The sequence below is a fragment of the Leuciscus leuciscus genome (genome assembly GCF_965113295.1).
Source record: "Leuciscus leuciscus genome assembly, chromosome: 22".
Taxonomy (NCBI): domain Eukaryota; kingdom Metazoa; phylum Chordata; class Actinopteri; order Cypriniformes; family Leuciscidae; genus Leuciscus; species Leuciscus leuciscus.
In genome coordinates, this window is record NC_138746.1 from 25,085,588 (window position 1) to 25,102,778 (window position 17,191).

At 38.4% G+C, this 17,191-nt stretch overlaps 2 protein-coding genes across 2 annotated transcripts in view; both read right to left on the bottom strand.

The window, feature by feature from the left end:
* The window catches only part of LOC309486870 (uncharacterized protein), a gene marked incomplete at its 3' end in the record, with an annotated part of 250,462 nt that overhangs the window by 205,464 nt on the left and 27,807 nt on the right, over positions 1 to 17,191 (bottom strand). The gene's annotated exons all lie outside the window — the stretch shown is intronic.
* The window catches only part of LOC309487030 (protocadherin-15-like), a 242,960-nt gene continuing 229,047 nt past the window's right edge, over positions 3,279 to 17,191 (bottom strand). Inside the window, 6 exon segments of the mRNA XM_082154579.1 lie at positions 3,279 to 3,387; positions 3,826 to 5,660; positions 5,860 to 5,971; positions 9,116 to 9,189; positions 11,494 to 11,526; positions 12,319 to 12,337. Coding sequence (XP_082010705.1) covers positions 3,837 to 5,660; positions 5,860 to 5,971; positions 9,116 to 9,189; positions 11,494 to 11,526; positions 12,319 to 12,337 — 2,062 coding nt within the window. The 3' untranslated portion in view covers positions 3,279 to 3,387; positions 3,826 to 3,836.

Sequence of the window (17,191 nt, forward strand, 5' to 3'; positions counted from 1 at the left end):
TCTCTAGAGGTAGTATTTTACTATGCTATTCCAAACATATAAATCTGTGCTAACACTAGGAGGTGATCTTCGGCCTCTTTTTCTATGTGATGTTGAACCTTCCTGCGTGACAAACACAATCCGGTCACACATGTGCACACACTCTCCCTCCACACGCTTACAACCTGCATCTGCCCACACACACGCTCAAGCATCAACAGCAGCCAGAGCCAGAGGAGAGGAGGAAGCTCACAGTCAGAGCCCATTTGAGTCAAACACAGCTCACTGCAGCACATGTGCAGGAACGAAAATAAGGGGACAGGTGGGCCTTCGTATTCCACTATGCGTGACTATAATTATTCAGCAACACTGAAGACACATTTAAAATACACAATTGATTAAAGGAGAACAGGATGTATGACTTTGAATACCATAACACTTATATATCTCAACATGCACCACATAAAAATTGGATAAATGTTGCAGTCATGACCTTCCTTTTCCAGTGTGATGAACAGATGAGATTTATAACATCTTCATTTTGACTTGGTATTTGATCAGACTGGCTAAAGTTGTTTTTAAAGCTTTTTTTTTTTTTTTTTTTTTTTAACGGAATGGAAAATGCTAAATAGCCATATTTTTAATTTGTGTGACAACAACATAGCTATTATTTTATCAAACATTTGTATAATGCCTACTGGTTCACACACTATTTATTAAATTTTTTTAAACAGCAATCAGTAGCCTATACAGTTTATACTGCAGAGTATTCAATAAGAAGTAAGCCTGAACACAACCAACAGAATCCCATTTTTACATGTTCTTCAGGATGTTGACATACAAAGTTGAGACTGCACAATAAATTGGGATAGAATTAAGAATTTTAACATGCTAAATACATCAATTAATAAATCTAAGTTCACCCTTAAGAATCTACTCAGAAACACGAAGTTCATCAAGGTAATCAGAGTATGATTTCAATTCAGAAAGCAATTTAAAAAAAAAACTTCTGTCCTTTCCTTGTCTGCGATTTGCGTTGATAAGCAAAGTAAGTAATGTCACAGCTCTGAGAAGAGTGGATGGGTAAATAGTGTGTCTCCCTCTGCTGGTGAACGTAGAACTGTGCAGTTAACAGTCAATCACTTCACAAATGTATGTGCATGATGTTACGCAAACACATACAATGCATAAACACAAAATTATGCAAAGAATCAAGTATGAAAAATAGTGGAAAATGCAGACACATGGCAGGTAAATTAGAAAAGCTGTAACCAAACAATCAGGCTGTAATCATTTAAGATTTTTTTTTTTACTTGATTGCAGGTAAACAAGAAGTCAAATATAGAAGTTTAACCTTAGTAATCACAAACAGATGTTTCCGGTACTCTGCAGTCAGAAAGTAACAGCATTTTAAGAATGAAAAGAAAGTTTTAAACTAAACAAAAGCACTCTTGGAACATTGCGTGTCCAGGCAAATTAGAAGACAAGAAGTAACCATTGTATAGTTATGAGTCCAGTTAATTGTTATTATTACTGTAGTAAAGATATCTTCACATATTATGCAAAGCACCTTGGAATGAAGGCAAAATCCTGCAAGCACACACACAATTACCCATAAACCTGTTAGCCCCTAAACCTTTACACAGTTTCTCTCGGAGCAGGAAACAGCTGACCTGTAAATCAGTAAGAGGTCACTCATTGTCCATTGTCCTTATGACATCACGTCATAAGCATCAAAGAACATTCTAGAACTCTCAATTTTCAGAGACACTTTCTTCTTTTTCCCCAGACAGCTGTAATAATGTGGATGGACAAATATTCACATCTGACAGAGCGGTCAGCCTTTGATGGACAGATGAAAGATTGTTGGGATAAATACTGATGCTCAGTGATTCATCTGAGTAAGCCTCTGTGTACTTATTTCTCATATGAAAAAGCTCTGTTATATATACTGACCAGTAAAGCACAGCAGGTTAACACACACGCACGCACGCACGCACGTACGCACACACGCACACACACACACACACACACACAACTCATTTTACAGAGACATTTACTTGGATTGATCACAAATTTTATTCATGATAATAATAAATCAAAGCTTCAAACAATCTGACCAGTATAAAAAAACAAAACTCGAAAGTGAAGAAAAAACAAGATAAATTAATTAGATTTTTTTATGAAAAGAAGAATGAAAAAACAAAACAGTTAAAGTTATCAAAATACATATACTGTATTATACTTAAGTATACATTTATAGATCTATGTAAATATTTTTTTCAAAATATTAGGCCCATTACAACCATATATATTCTCAATGTAAAAAATACATCCATTAAAAAACATGAGGAATAATTGAATGTACAGCAGCCATCACTGGTTATACTGATTTTTAGGGAATTTTCAAGCAACCGTTGCGTGACTCATTAATAAAAAATACTCTTCAATCAAAGCTGTAATTGACACGCGTTCTAAATTGTTTAAATCGGCTACATTTTCTTTGTATTGTCTTTGTAAAATCATATCTGATATCTAATAATTTCAATTATACAGTTATACATTTTGGAAACAGTTGACTTGAGGCAAAGGAATTTGTACTGAATTAATAGCCCTGTCTTCCACAACAATTGATCTGAAACTACAATAAGAAGTGAAATATAGTCAACTGCAAGAAAAAACAATTCCTTGTAAGAGAATCACATTTCTTAGTCGGTGTCTGGTGTGTGTACAACAAAATATTTCAAAGAACCCAAATTAAACATAGAAAAGACTGGAAAGGAAACTAAATAGAAACAGTACCACCAGCATTAGCAAAACTAAAAATCAGAGTTTTGTCATTGGTATGTGTAAGTTGTTCCAGGGACCCATCCAGAGTTCCTCTTCATCAGACAGTGTTTGCTCACATGGAGATTCTACCGACTCTTTAATTTCCCTGTTGTCCAATGAGGACTCCTGCTCACAGTTCCCCCTATCCTGCTCCAAACGGGCTTTATCGATGTTGGATTTGGGCCCTGTGCTGTTAAGGCCCATTATACTACACTCTTTGGAGTTGAGGTTGTGATCAGTAACATAGGAATGGTCAGTGGTTGTGCCGATAATAGACCCATTGTCTTCCGTTCCATTTAAAGGTAAATGCTCTTCGTGTGTGACACCTAGCTTATCTAGTTTTTTAAATTGTTTGCCTAATCGTGTTGGTGAGCCCAGTTTTAAGTTGTTGGGGTAAGGGGGCCTCCGTGTTCGGATGATGGTACCGTTTTGGGCAAGGTATACTGATCCGTTGATGTTACTGTGGCTGCTGACGTTGGGTATGCGATTGCGTGTGACATCCGGCCCACTGTCCTCTCCTGTTGAAGTTGTGTCGTGCTCTCTGTCAAACACCAGTTTGACCCTCTTTTTTTTGCCAGCCTGTAGATTAGAGAGAAGAATTACAAACATAAATCAACTATCAAAGAGAATTCCCCCAGGTGGGAATGGTAGAGACTAATGGTGAAAAATTGCAATCGTAACCAAACTGAATCTTGTGTTCCCCCCGAATAGAGAAGCAAACTGCCCCACATATGGTATCAATATCATATCAAAGCACTCAAAGGGATAAGGTTTTTGGGAAAGGAAACATGAGAAGATAAAAAAAAAAATGTTCTGAAAACACAAGTTTAGCAGTGATGGTAATGTAAGTTCACTCAAGAGAAGGAATTTCAGAAGCACACCAGAAATGTGAACGGCATGCCATTTTCAGCACTTCCATGCAGTCGGAATGGTTCCAAAACACACCAGAATAAGAGAAAAGACTGTGAGAAAAGTTGGAATCTCTTCACTCCATGACAGAAGTCAGTTAAGTCTTACTTGGCCCCTTTTTAGAAAGCTGTGGAATCTCCTGATTCGGAATCTGCATCTGTTACTTCTGTGGTTCCTTCGGTTCCTGATTGCTTTGAGCGAATCATAGAGCCACTCTCAGATGCTGAGCCACTGCCGGAAGTTATGGCATCCTCATCCACCTCTGTGATGGGTGAGAGTCCTCCAAATGCTTCATCTGAACTCTCCATCACGCTGTTCTCTGTGGCGTACGGTGTGCCTCCACTTCCTGCCGCTGAGATCACACTTGACCTCCGTGACATTGATCCTTCACTCATCTCACTGGCAGACTCTCTGCTCTCATCTGCGGTTTCATCCTCCTCTTCTTCTTCAGAAGCCTCTTCCTCCTCCTCACTCTCCTCATCAATGGTGTCCTGGGATGATCGGGTAATTATGCTCTTGCGAGAGCGTCGGCTTCCTGCTGCTGATCTGGAGCTCGTAGAGCTTCTCTCACTGTCGGACACAGAAACAGCATCTGATCCAGTGGCATCTGATGGAGCAGATCCGCTCATTTCTGTCTCGGATGCCTCCTCAGAGCCACTCGCTGACCCCATCTCACCACTGCTCTCCTCACCAGACACTGATGCTTGTGATGACCTTACTGAAGACCGGGCTGAAGACCCCTTAGAGCTGCCACCTGATCCACTGCCACTCGGAGTACCACTTGGACTACCAGAAACACTTCCACTTCTGCTGCTCTGAGTTCCTGCACTCGAACGTGCCGAGGAATCCTCAGTACGGGATGATTTCATTGATGAGCGAGCAGAAGACGGCTCCGTTCCCGATCCTGACTCTTCTGTTCCTTTAGACTCTTCTTCAGATTCTTCCTCAGACTCCTTTTCTGTGGCAGAACTCTTCTCAGCGCTGGACTCTTCCTCGGTTCCTGATTTTTCAGTCCCAGATCCAGACTCTTTTTCTGTTCCTGAGGTCTTTCCAGACCCTGACTCTTCCTCCGAGCCGGATTCCTCCTCTGAACCCGACCCTTTCTCGGTTTCAGATTCTTTCTCAGATGCTGACTCTGCCTCGGAATCCTTTTCGGTTCCTGACTTTTCAGTCCCAGATTTTGATTTACTCTCCTCATCAGAATCACCGGGTTCTTCTGGCTCTGATTCAGAATCAACTGTGCTCTCATTGGCATCATCTCGGTCCAGATCCACTTTCAGATAATCTTTGTCATCAGTGGAGCCTACTACACTGCTCCTATCGGACGATTCCTCCTCGTCTGAGCCTTTCTTTCGGCTCTCTGCCTCTGATCCACTCCCGCTGGCCTCAGGCTCACTGACACTGATGGACACTTTAGATTTCTTCTCTTCTCTCTCTGACTCGGTTGCAGACTCGTCTTTCTCACTCACAGAGCTTCTGCTGATGCTGCTCTGTGATTTCCTTCTAATTTGCAGCTTGTTTGCCAGATTAATGCGTTTCAGGACTTTCCCAAGCCGACTCCTGGCAGTGGACGTGCCATCAATGGAAGTTGTGCTCTGCCCACCCGTCAGGCTCTCTTGACTATCGATACGACGTGCAGATGTCAGCTTGGCGTAATCTTTGTCTTTCTTCCCTTTCCCAAACATCATTGGGAAGATCCTGGCCTTCTTCCATGGGGAGGTAGGTTCAGTTTTCTTCCCAGCAGCGAGGAACTTGCTGAGCTTCATGACAGACTTCAGCCTTTTTGCAGCTTTGGATTGTTCAGGTTCAGACTCTGCTGGCTCCTCAGCAGGAACCTCAGACTCTGCCTGTTCAATCTCATCCTCTGGTGGGAAATCCTGGAATCCCACACGCTTTCCACGCCCGCGACCTCTCCCTCGCCCACCTCGCCCTCTTCCCCGACCCTGTTGTGACATCAATTCTTTTAAAACAATCTCATTAATCACAGTTTACAGTTTACATGAAACTGTCAAACCCGTTTTAAAAAATGCATGACATGAAAATGATTTTCTATTGGTGATGACAAGATTATGAGTAATAAAACAAAAGAAAACATAACTGCACCATATCCTAAGTTGTCTGTGAATGAATGTGTAAGATTACCTCTGGTCCACCATAGTAATATCCTTCGTCCTCCACGATGGCCTCTCCATACTCATCATACATGGGTGTGATCAGCCTCCTGCGGCTGCCGTAGGGCGGATAGGGATCATATCTGGATGTAGGAATGGAAATATTACAACATGTGAACTTCGAGTTATTGTGCTGTGCAGAACAATATTAAAGGTGTAGTAAGTGATTTCAATTTTGCTAATTTCCACTAGATGGAATTAGCCCATCTCTTTAACCACATGCCTTCTCTCCTATACCCTACTCTCCAAAGACATCTCAACCAACCTGATGTCAGCAAACCTAAACATGTTTCCTAGCTGGCTGAAAGTGTTGGGCAAAATTACGTATAAACTTCAATGCTTTTTAAAAAAATCTTTAAAAACAAGGTTTTGTCAAGACAACATTAAAAATTTGTCTTGACAAATGTTGCTTTTCAATTTTGAAAAAGTTTGTCTTGACTAACATAATTGTTTAAGTTTAATTGAATTGTAATGTAACTACCTTACATTCAAATTTGAATAGCAATTCTGCATCCTGTTTGTTACCTCAATTCAAATTGAGGAATTTACCTGCTATTTAAAAAACATTCTTAATTCAATTCCAAAAAAATATATAAAAAAAAATTGCAGGGCTGTCACAGAGACAGGTGTGATTGACTAGCCTGGTAATACCAGACTCTGCTACTTCACTTTGCTTCGTATACAGAGTCTGGAAGGGCATAATAGAGAAGTGTTTTCTCTCGCGCGGGGGGGCGCTTGTCTGAAGTTTAAAATCATTGGTTACCCGTAAGCCAATCACATAACGTTTGGTTATGGCGTGTGTTATGCGCATGCTCAGCCGCATCTAACTTCCACTGTAAACGCATGTATGATGCAAAAACTAAATCATCGAGCGAAATACCGGAGTGAACATGGCTGTGAATGACTTTTGGAGATTATGTGAAGTAAATCTACGCATCCACGGTACAATCAGCGTCTACGTCACGGCTCTCAGCCCGCCCTCTGTTCGTTGATTGGCCCGGCTGTTTTCAGGCCGGTGGAAAACTGAAAGATAGGCTGCTATCTCAGACTGAGTACAGAAGCGAAATGAAATTAGCGGAAGTAGGAAGTCTGACGTAGTCAGGCTAGTGATTGACACCTAATTTAGTGATATATTTTAAATAAGTAAACAAACAAACAAACAAAAAACCTTACAACACCTTTAATTCAAAGCTAATATACATTGAGTACTTCGGAGATCAGATCTCCAACAAGTTTGAAAATAGGATTGAAGTGTTTATTCAAGATGGGAAAAGGCAAATCAGATGCCTCATTACACTTACAATCAACATCAGTCCACTCCGCCCACACAGGACAAACAGCCTCTGTGATCAAGGGATTAAAGGCTAAACCCCCATTAAATATTCCTAAGCTAATTAGCTAAATAGTCCTGGATCTTCAGCAGGACGGGCCTTTCTGATAGCAGGTGCCGTTTAGTCTGACAGAAGTGCAACACTTATCTTTCCCACTCTCTCCCTTGATGTATGTGGAATCAAAGCCATCCTTCTTTCTCATAGGCCTTGAATATGGACAAAGAAAGCCTTGACATCCAGAGTGCACAAACAGATACAATTTTGAGAGAATTCTCATTGCATTGCTCATTTTATAAAATTGCTTTTAAAAATGTTACTGGGAAATCCATTAAATGCCAACCTTCTTCTAGGACAGGGTTTTTCAAACTGTGGGTTGCAAAAAGGGAAAAGGTGGTCGCACAAAGTCACTTGGTTGCAGCTAAATTTACGTTTCGCTGAATAACACACACACATACACTCACACAAAAACAGTTTAGTCTGGGGCTGCAATAATATACCAGCATTGAAAAAAACTTTTTACTATTGCTTGCAATTTAATTACATAAATATGCGTTGTGTTTCATAGTGAAAAGCATGCTCGTAAAACAACTTGTGTGCATTACATTGGATAATTCAAATGTCACGAAAGGCTGTTGCAGGTATGTTCATTAATCTCTGTCATTTCTGTTCATCTCAGCGCTGTTGTCTTTCAGAGAAATGGTCGTAAGAGTGTGTTCTTAGCATTTCCGTGCATTTGGCTACCTTCCAACTCATAAAGGAAATATGTCTGTAAAAAGCATTTCACATGTACAAACAGAACGAGCATGAGAACATTTTATGTGCTAAACACTGCGATGAGTTTGACAACACTCGCAGCGTGGATCACAGTTCATATCTGGACCGGAGCAAGTGTGTTTAAAGTTTTTAATGGACATAGCCTATTTCATCTATAATGCTCCAAACGTGAACCAGCGATGGAAACGTTTGGGATCCCCCTTTCTATGAGATACAGTCCCTGATATGAAAACCTAGTGCTAAGATTAATAGCTAGGTCAACAGTTTCTCTATAATGTGTATTTTAGCATGACTGGAATGCTGGATTGACTATTCAACATCCTGGACTGGTGCTATTCATTTTAAAATGTCAATGAATAGCCCTAGTCCTCTATCATTAGAGATCTTGATCTTGATGTTAAAGTAAATCATCTGTTCTGTGGTGCTCAAAGCTAACGCTCAGAGCACTACAGACGCCTTAAGACCATCTGCTGCTCCTCTTGCTGGAAAATTCAAATTACTCTACCGAACGTAATAGAGGATGCAATTACACTTTGAACACTGAACTCAGGTCTGAAAGTCTTAGTAGAAAACATGCGCCTCACGTCTTAATGAATCCACTGAGCTCAGCTAAAGACGGCAGTGTGGAGGTAAGGGTACATTAATCTAATTAAAGCTTCCAGCATCTCCTCAGAAGGGCTGACTTTAAACCATGCAGTTCAACATTTGAACATTTGCAACAGCATCTGTTCCGAATGGTACAATATGTGTCAATTTGAGAGTGTTTACACCCTTTTTCTCTCTCTTCTGTTGTCTCCTTCTGTTTGCAGACACAAAATGCTCAGTTAATGTATCGAGTTAATGTGGAGAGTCTGTCTCTATTTTTCTGGTTGGATCTTTTTGTGCTCAGGTGTTTTGTTATCATAAATTGTGAAAACTGGAATAGAGAAAGAAGATAAATACTGAAGTGATCGAAGATGATGAAAAACCGAAGGACACAGGAGACAGACAAAGAGAAAGGGAGCTACTGTATTGGAGGCAGAAATTACATACTTGATCTTCAAGAGAGGAAGAAAATGCATCTGAAATATAAAAACCTAGTTTGTAACAAATACACCCTAGCTTTGAATATATGAAACTCACCCTTGATCATAGCTGTAGTAGTCTTGAGAATAGTAATCCTGCCCAGGGTCGATACCCGATTCCATGGAGAGAGCCTAAAATACAAACATAAAGACAGATGTCAGACTTCATCTTCACACAGTCTACAAAAATTAGTCTGGGTTTGGTGCACAATTTACTATCTAGTAAATAACAGTGTCTGTTTAACAGTTTCTGGCACACAGTGTGTTTATTCACTCATTGATATAACTTAATTTAACCAGGGAATGCAAATGAACATCTAGCTACACTACCATTACAATGTTTGAGTTTTATTTTTTTATGTATTTGAAAGGAGTCTCTTATGCTCATACCAATTTCAGCATCATTACTCCAGTCCTCAGTGTCACATGAGCCTTTAGAAATCATTCTAATGAAAGCACATTTTGGTGCTCAAGAACATTTGAGTTGAAATGCTGAAAGCAGTTCTGCTTAATATTTTTGAGGATGAATAAAAAGTTTAGAAGAACAGTATTTATTTTGTAATATAATACATTTTTCTAACAATATTAAAATATTTTGTGTAATTTTTTATCAATTTAATATATCCTGACCTTGGAGAATAAAAGTATGCCTATTAATTTCTTCATTTTTATTTTAGTGGTAGTGTAAGTGTTAGACATTTATCTACAAAAGAAGAAAAAATCTTGCATTTTAAAGGGATATTTCACCCAAAATAAAAGTCCTGTCATAATTTACTCACCCTTATGATTTTTAGCAAATAATGAAGATTTTGGCCTGTTTATCACACAAAGGAATGACCATGAGTGAGAAAAAATGACAGCATTTTAATTTTTGGGAACTGTCCTTTTAAAGGATATTATTTAGCAGTTGAAGACCCCATGAATTTGCTTGATGAATGCAGTTGCTGTTCCTTGATGTATACTCTACAGACCTCAAAATAAACATACATACACTAATGATCTTTAATGAGAGATATCTAAAATACGCAGTAACGCTAAGAAGATCCGTCAAGGTTACACTTTATTTTGAAGGTCCCCTTTAGACATTTTGTTGACTATAAGTGATGTTTACCTACATGTCAACTAACTCTTGACTAACTCGACTAACCAATTATTTATTTATAATATACTCTTAATATATTTGTGAAATTTCTATCAAAATATTTGAGAATAGAGAATTAAACTGATCTGTTTCAAGAAACAAAAATATTACTTAATTCAAATTAATATTATTAATATATTTAACACACTCTTAAGACAACTCAACGGTTGAGTGAGCGCGGGGCTGTTTGAACTCTCTCCAGTCCAGAACAGTTATCTCTTCTCAGCGTCGCAGAATTGGTGCATTTCCTCTGTGAAATTCAGGTTTGTGTATGTTTTATTTCATCTATAAAATCATTACTGTGCTTTAAATAATTTTGTTTAATGCAAAACAACATACAGAGGCGTAATGTGACACCTAAACGAGAGTCGCGCCTGTCTTTTCGCGTGATTGAAACGCCTTGCATGAAACACACGACTTTATTCCTAATGAAAATGAATATAATTAATTTGGATGATAAAATGTCTTCAGAACTGTGCACTGTTTGTTTATTGGCAGGTTATGGAGTCAGTCGCTCGCAGTATCTTTCGGCTATGAGTGAAACGCAGGACGGCGGCACGAGAACCAGCGCTGATCCGGTGGAAATTGGATAACAGACTGGTTGATTTCACTTAAATTAGGCTACCTGAATGTTTAAATGTTTCATTTTTACTTCTAAAATGTTTGTTAAATGAGTTTAAATGTAGGAAATATTGTATACATGTTAAAACAGTGTAAAATATGCTGCATTGCTGTACTCATCGACAATAAAGGCCAATGTCATGTATACTGGTGGTTGTATGGAATACTATTTTACAAAGGTTTAGAGGAAATAAAAAAGTTAATATTACTCATAAATAAAAACAGTTAATATTACTCATAAATATTGTTTTTTAAATGTTTAAATGTTAAATTATTTCTACTCAATTTTATTTGTTAATGTACCAGATGCAGTTACTCAGATAAAATTTTTTTTTTTACTTACATTTACTCAATTCATACAGTATATTTCATTGATTTCACAGCTTTAAAATTTACTCAATTTTTTTGAGTGTAAAAATGTTTCACCCCCCAAAAAATTGAGTAAATAGTTAAACCTTTTAGAGTGTAGAATGTCTGTTGTCTGTTGGGGGAGCGTCAAAATAATTGTTAGCAGATGCTAAGCAGATAGTTTACTAAAACTCTAATGAGAGTAGATGGCTTGTAGTTACAAGGTTAATTATAGTCAACAGAATGTCTAAAGGGGACCGTTGAAATAAAGTGTTACTTTTGTCAAGAAAACTAAGGAAAGGCATGCAGAAAAACAGAGATGCTACCTCAGGCCGGAGCAGAGAGGGTCTCAACAGCTGCTGCTGGCACAGTCACAAAGAGAGTGAGGGGAGAAAAAAGATTTGACACTAAGAGAGAATACATGAGAGGCAGCACAGAATAAAAGACAAAGAGAATAGCAAGAGATGTTGTTGCTGCATACATTTAAAATGAATGATCAGACTGAGAACATGACAGCAAAAAGATGCAGGAAAGAGTGGGAGGGGGACAGAACAAGCTCCTGGTGAGAAAGATCATGACAGAGATGCAGATGAGGGAAAATGTTCCATCTTAAGAAGTAGACCAAACTTTAAGAGCTAAAGTGCTTGAAAGATCAGAAAAGGTCATGTTTGACAGCATGCATAGCCAGTCTATATGCATTAATTCAGACACTGACGTGACATGTTCTTGCTGCAAAATGTGTGTGCAGGCAGAAGTAAGATTAGACACGACTCTTCAATTTACACTTCTTAGTGAGGTGTAAATGTAAGTTTAATGGCAAAGTTTCTATTGCTCCCCTCATCTCATTGAGATTCTAGGGAAAGTCTCCCTCAAGGCACTATTGGCGGTCTGAAGTGACAAGGGAACAAGGCACTCTTACCTTCGACTTATTAAGGAAAATACCCATAAATGAAATCAACTATAAGTAGAACTTGATTTTTACATGGTTTGAGGAAAATATAAGGTGTGCTATGCAAGTCACCATGGTGTTAACGTGATGAGGTATTATTTATATTTATGCAGAAAACTTTTAATACTAGGGCTTTGTTCAAATTCCTAACTCTAAATATGATTGATATTAATAGTAAAAAAAAAAAAAAAGATTGACTTACCTCTCTGCCAATGCCACGCCTGCAGAAAGAAACAGAGGTTTTAGAAAGAATAAGAATAACATGGCTGGTATTGTGACATCTGTTGACTAGCTACTGTAAGTGATTTCAGTCTTGTTTTTGTGGATTCTAACTCACTTTTATCATACAAAAAGCATTTCAACACTCTCTTATCGCTGGACCAGAATGAAAACTATGTTCAAATGGGAAAGTACTCGAAAGATAAAAATGCACTCAGGGAAATGGCGCAGATAGTCCTGACACAAGCAATTTTACCTATAGCAAAGACTTCACAAACATGTTAATCTGATTATTGAAATCCGTCATTTTCTGATAAATAGTAAACCAACACATGCTCACACACACTCTCACAACCTATATGCAGTAGCTATAAATGGTCACAAACAAAATTTCCAGGAAAGTTACATTTGAGGGCTCTCAAGGGCCAAAGAGTGAAACCCACTAAGTGATTAGAACAGTGTGACAAATGAGCAGCATATGTGTTTCTCAAAGTGAACTACATCTGAAGAAGAACCCTCAAAACTTTTCATAGGGTGAATCTTACCAAAAAAAAAAAAAAAAAAAAAAAAAGCCACTGGTCATGTCCTTAACAGGTTTTATGAAATTCACCCCATGAGTGGTGTAAGAGGGTGTGCATTACCTGAATAAATGATGAAATATCCCTGTCAAACAAACACACATCTCTCCCACATAATGAATGTGAGTGACAGATGAGTGATGTGGGATGTGTGTGTGTGGGAGGAACGTGATGTCTTTCTCGATGTCCCTCAGGGATGAAGACTAAAAATGTTCTTTATTCATTTCATAATGTATTTTTTGAAGTCAGAGTATGTTGTACATGTGTGCTGAGCAGAGATTTGGGATGAGCTATATTTTGCTTAGAGGTATGTGTGCAATGCAACGTTCACTGAGCAGAGATGTTCCTCTAATGATTATACTTCAGTTGGCAGGTTCTTTACAAGGAAAGGAATGTTTCAACTGATGCAATATACCACAAATGTATACACTGAAGGGAAGTTTATTAATATGGAAAGTGGATTGTACCATGTGTAAGCATGAGGTATACGTTCCATCTTTAAACATAAGCAACATGTTTTTCTACCTTACAAGGAAGTTGTAAGTCCCAGAGTGGTGTATATAAGCTCAATCTTACTGTACCACCTCAGAGAAACATAGAGACATGAGGGGGTGAGGAAGGAGAAACAGCTGGCATGATGGGGTGAGGGAACAGAGAAATGGGGAACAGAAAAATCTGGAATGACGACCTCCTTACCTGTAGCCTTCTGCTCTGTATCTCTGTCTCATGGGCGTCGGAACCATTGTATATGGGTGGGACAAGACCCACCCACTTTTTAAGACCAATAATATTATACCCACTCACTTTTACCATCTCTAATTCAGCACATGTGTCTATTCGCTTTTCAGAGCGCCGTCAGTCAAATCCATTCCACTTGAGGAATTCCTTAATAAATTAAACTCCATTTCCGCTGAATTGCTACATTATATTTCTCAACGAGCCGCAACTGACGAAAGTAACCGCCCGTTGTACCCTTCCAGTCAAATATTGCATTGCAAACATCAATAACAGCTTTAAGTTGTCATTGCTGGCAAATGGCCATGGTATTAGGGGGATAATCCACGGATAGCTGTGCATTTAATGCACGACGTGGAGGCAAAGAACCGCCCGACGTGAAGTGGAGTTTAGTTTACTTGTTTAATTAAAAGGCACCAGAATACATGAAATGGTATTTACTCCAGTAACATTTTTCTGGGGAAGGACCCACCCACTTTTTTTTCTTTCTTCCGACGCCCATGCTCTGTCTGATACATGTTTAAAATAATAAATAGAAATCATTTGGCAAAAGTAACTGATGTAGCTTCTGTGATTCAACCCTAACGGGGGAAAGCATGATTTTCAAATCTACAAGGAAGAAAAGGCAGTTTCTCAATTCTAAGAATGCAAAGAACAAAATTGTGGTCTCGTGGAGACCATTATGCCAGGCTACCTTTAAAGAACCATCTAGGTTCACTTGCAAGTCACCATGGTGTTAACGTGATGAGGTATTATTTATATTTATGCAGAAAACGTTTAATACTAGGGCTTTGTTCAAATTCCTAACTCTAAATATGAGTGATATTAATAGAGTAATTTTTTGAAGTACTCTCGTTTTTTAACTCTTTCCCTGCCATAGACGGAAATTTCCGTCATTTATGAGACAACGCTGCCCCACCACGGACGGAAATTTCCGGCTATCCGTGTTTTCACTGTTATACGGTAGGAGGCGCTGTTAGACATCTTCTGAAAAAGTACTGAATCTCCTGATCAAAACACACGTGAAGAAGCAGCACAAACAAGCGATAGCATTTGTAATCATATGCATATGGAAAATAACGTGATCAACATTAAACAGCATATAAATCAAAACTGGCTAATGTTACTGAATGAAATGTCGACCCAGGACGAGCTATAGGATTGCAAGCTTTGGGGGTGTTGATAGATTTAATCTACTACATCTATGTTATAATCTTCTTTGACATAAACCTAATTTTCTCAGCTTTTTGCTCAAATGTTGCTTTTTAAATTAAACTTACCCACAATCAAGTGTCAAGTTTTTTTTTATTTTTTTTTTTTAGCAGAGGGTCTGTTGTTTCTATTTGATATTGCCTGTTCAGATATTCAAAAAACTGAATATCTGGCAGTGGCTGGCAACTTTTCTTTTAAAAAGCTGGCACGGAAAGAGTTAATAGAGCAAGAGAGATTCATTTTATTTTGTGGTGGAGCATGGTAATATGAAAGGAGGAAGTGAGAAAAGAGAAAATTAGGGTTAGTGATGTCAACGGCAGACTCATCGATTGATTAATTACATTTCTCTAGACCTCACAGTCTGCTTTCATCGTGCTGAGCAGGTCATGTGAAATATAGAGCCCTTCCTCTGGACCTACAAACCCAGCCCTGACACACATTACTGTCCATCCATTCAGCTCGCACATACATTTTCTGCCTCAGAGTCAGATCACATAAATAATGCAACATATGTAACCGTTGATACATATTTTCTGTCCTTTGTTGTCTATTGCGCTCGAATAAGTGTAATTTCATTTCATTCATTTTTTAACTACTTGGTGCAACAGCAAACACAATGTTTTGTGTATTTCAAAGGAGCTCAGAACTGAAGATGATACATTATTAAATCTGTGTGCATTTGCTTATGTGGTGATGGCAGATTTCAAACAGATTGTTCGATATGGATGAGGGAGACGCCATCTGCAGACCAGTGCAGAGATATTGTAGGAGCAGTTGGTCTGAATGGAGAGACATTGAACTGCGCACCCGATGGGGTGAATTCAGCGGGGAACGGCAGAGTGAACGTCCCCCTGCCATGCGCCACATCAACGATTAGCTGTATTGTTTAATCTCTATGTGAGTCTTGACTGCTTGAGTTTCTGAAAGGGCAAAAACATCCACAGGACTGAACCGAGACAGGAGAGCTTCAGGAGGTCTAGCACTCTTAACAGCTTTTAAAAAGGGTGAGAGAGAGAGAGAGAGAGAGAGAGAGAGAGAGAGAGAGAGAGAGAGAGAGAGAGAGAGAGAGAGAGAGAGAGAGAGAGAGAGAGAGAGAGAGAGAGAGAGAGAGAGAGAGAGAGAGAGAGAGAGATAGACAGACAGACAGACAGACAGACAGACAGAGATATAGATAGATAGACAGACAGACAGACAGACAGACAGATAGATAGATAGATAGACAGACAGACAGACAGACAGACAGACAGACAGACAGACAGATAGATAGATAGATAGATAGATAGATAGATAGATAGATAGATAGATAGATAGATAGATAGATAGATAGATAGATAGATAGATAGAGACTGTGAATAAACAATGTTGGGGGGTAAAGCATTACAAATAACTTGAGTTATGTAATCAGATAATTTTTTCCAAATAACTAGTAAGCATTGCTTTTAAATTTACAATAAAATATCAGAGTTACTTTTTCAAATAAGTAACACAAATTACTTGGTTTTCCCATTTATTGACTGACAGCTCTTCTGTCCCAATGTTGAGAGAAATCTTGAATAATTGTAGAGACGTTGTGTGCGCTGTGTAAACATTATGGTTATTATAATTATAGCCTAAATGTGAGCAAGCATTTACTCATCACTTTCACAAAAACAGATTCAGTATTCCTCAAAATGAATAAAAACAGTGAATTGCAAACTCAGAATATTACACAAACCTTAAATATGTAAAATAACACATTTACTTTATTTAATCTCACTTTATTAAACAATGTCTTTGCTGTTGACCTTTGATGATCCAATTCAACATACTAATAAGCTAAAATGAACATCACATTTGTGTTTCATTGTATTTATTGCTGATGTAAGAGTGTTGAACTTTCTTCTCATGTCCTATTCTTCTGCAATTCAGAATGGTTTGTGAAAGGTTTGTTTGAGCTGCGCCCTCTACTGTACAGGCGTGAATTTGCATTTCCTTCAGTCTGAGGCTTACTGATTTCACTTTTGTTGTGAATAGTTATAAAAAAAAGGGAAAAAAGGCAAGCAAGCCCAGCCCAGGTGAGAAAATGTACAGCAAAAATAACGTAACATTATTTTCCATAAAAAGTAACCAAGTAATGCAATAGTTACTTCTTTAGGAAGTTACGCAGTATTGTAACGTATTACTTTTAAAAGTAACTTTCCTCAACACTGTGAATAAATGAGAAAGACATAAAGAATGATCTGTTTCTTGCCTTCCTTAATGCATATTCCTGGTTTTATTGTAAATGATTCACCATTGCTCGTTATTCCGAATAAAAATTTATTTTCCTAATCTTTAATCAAAAGGTAATAA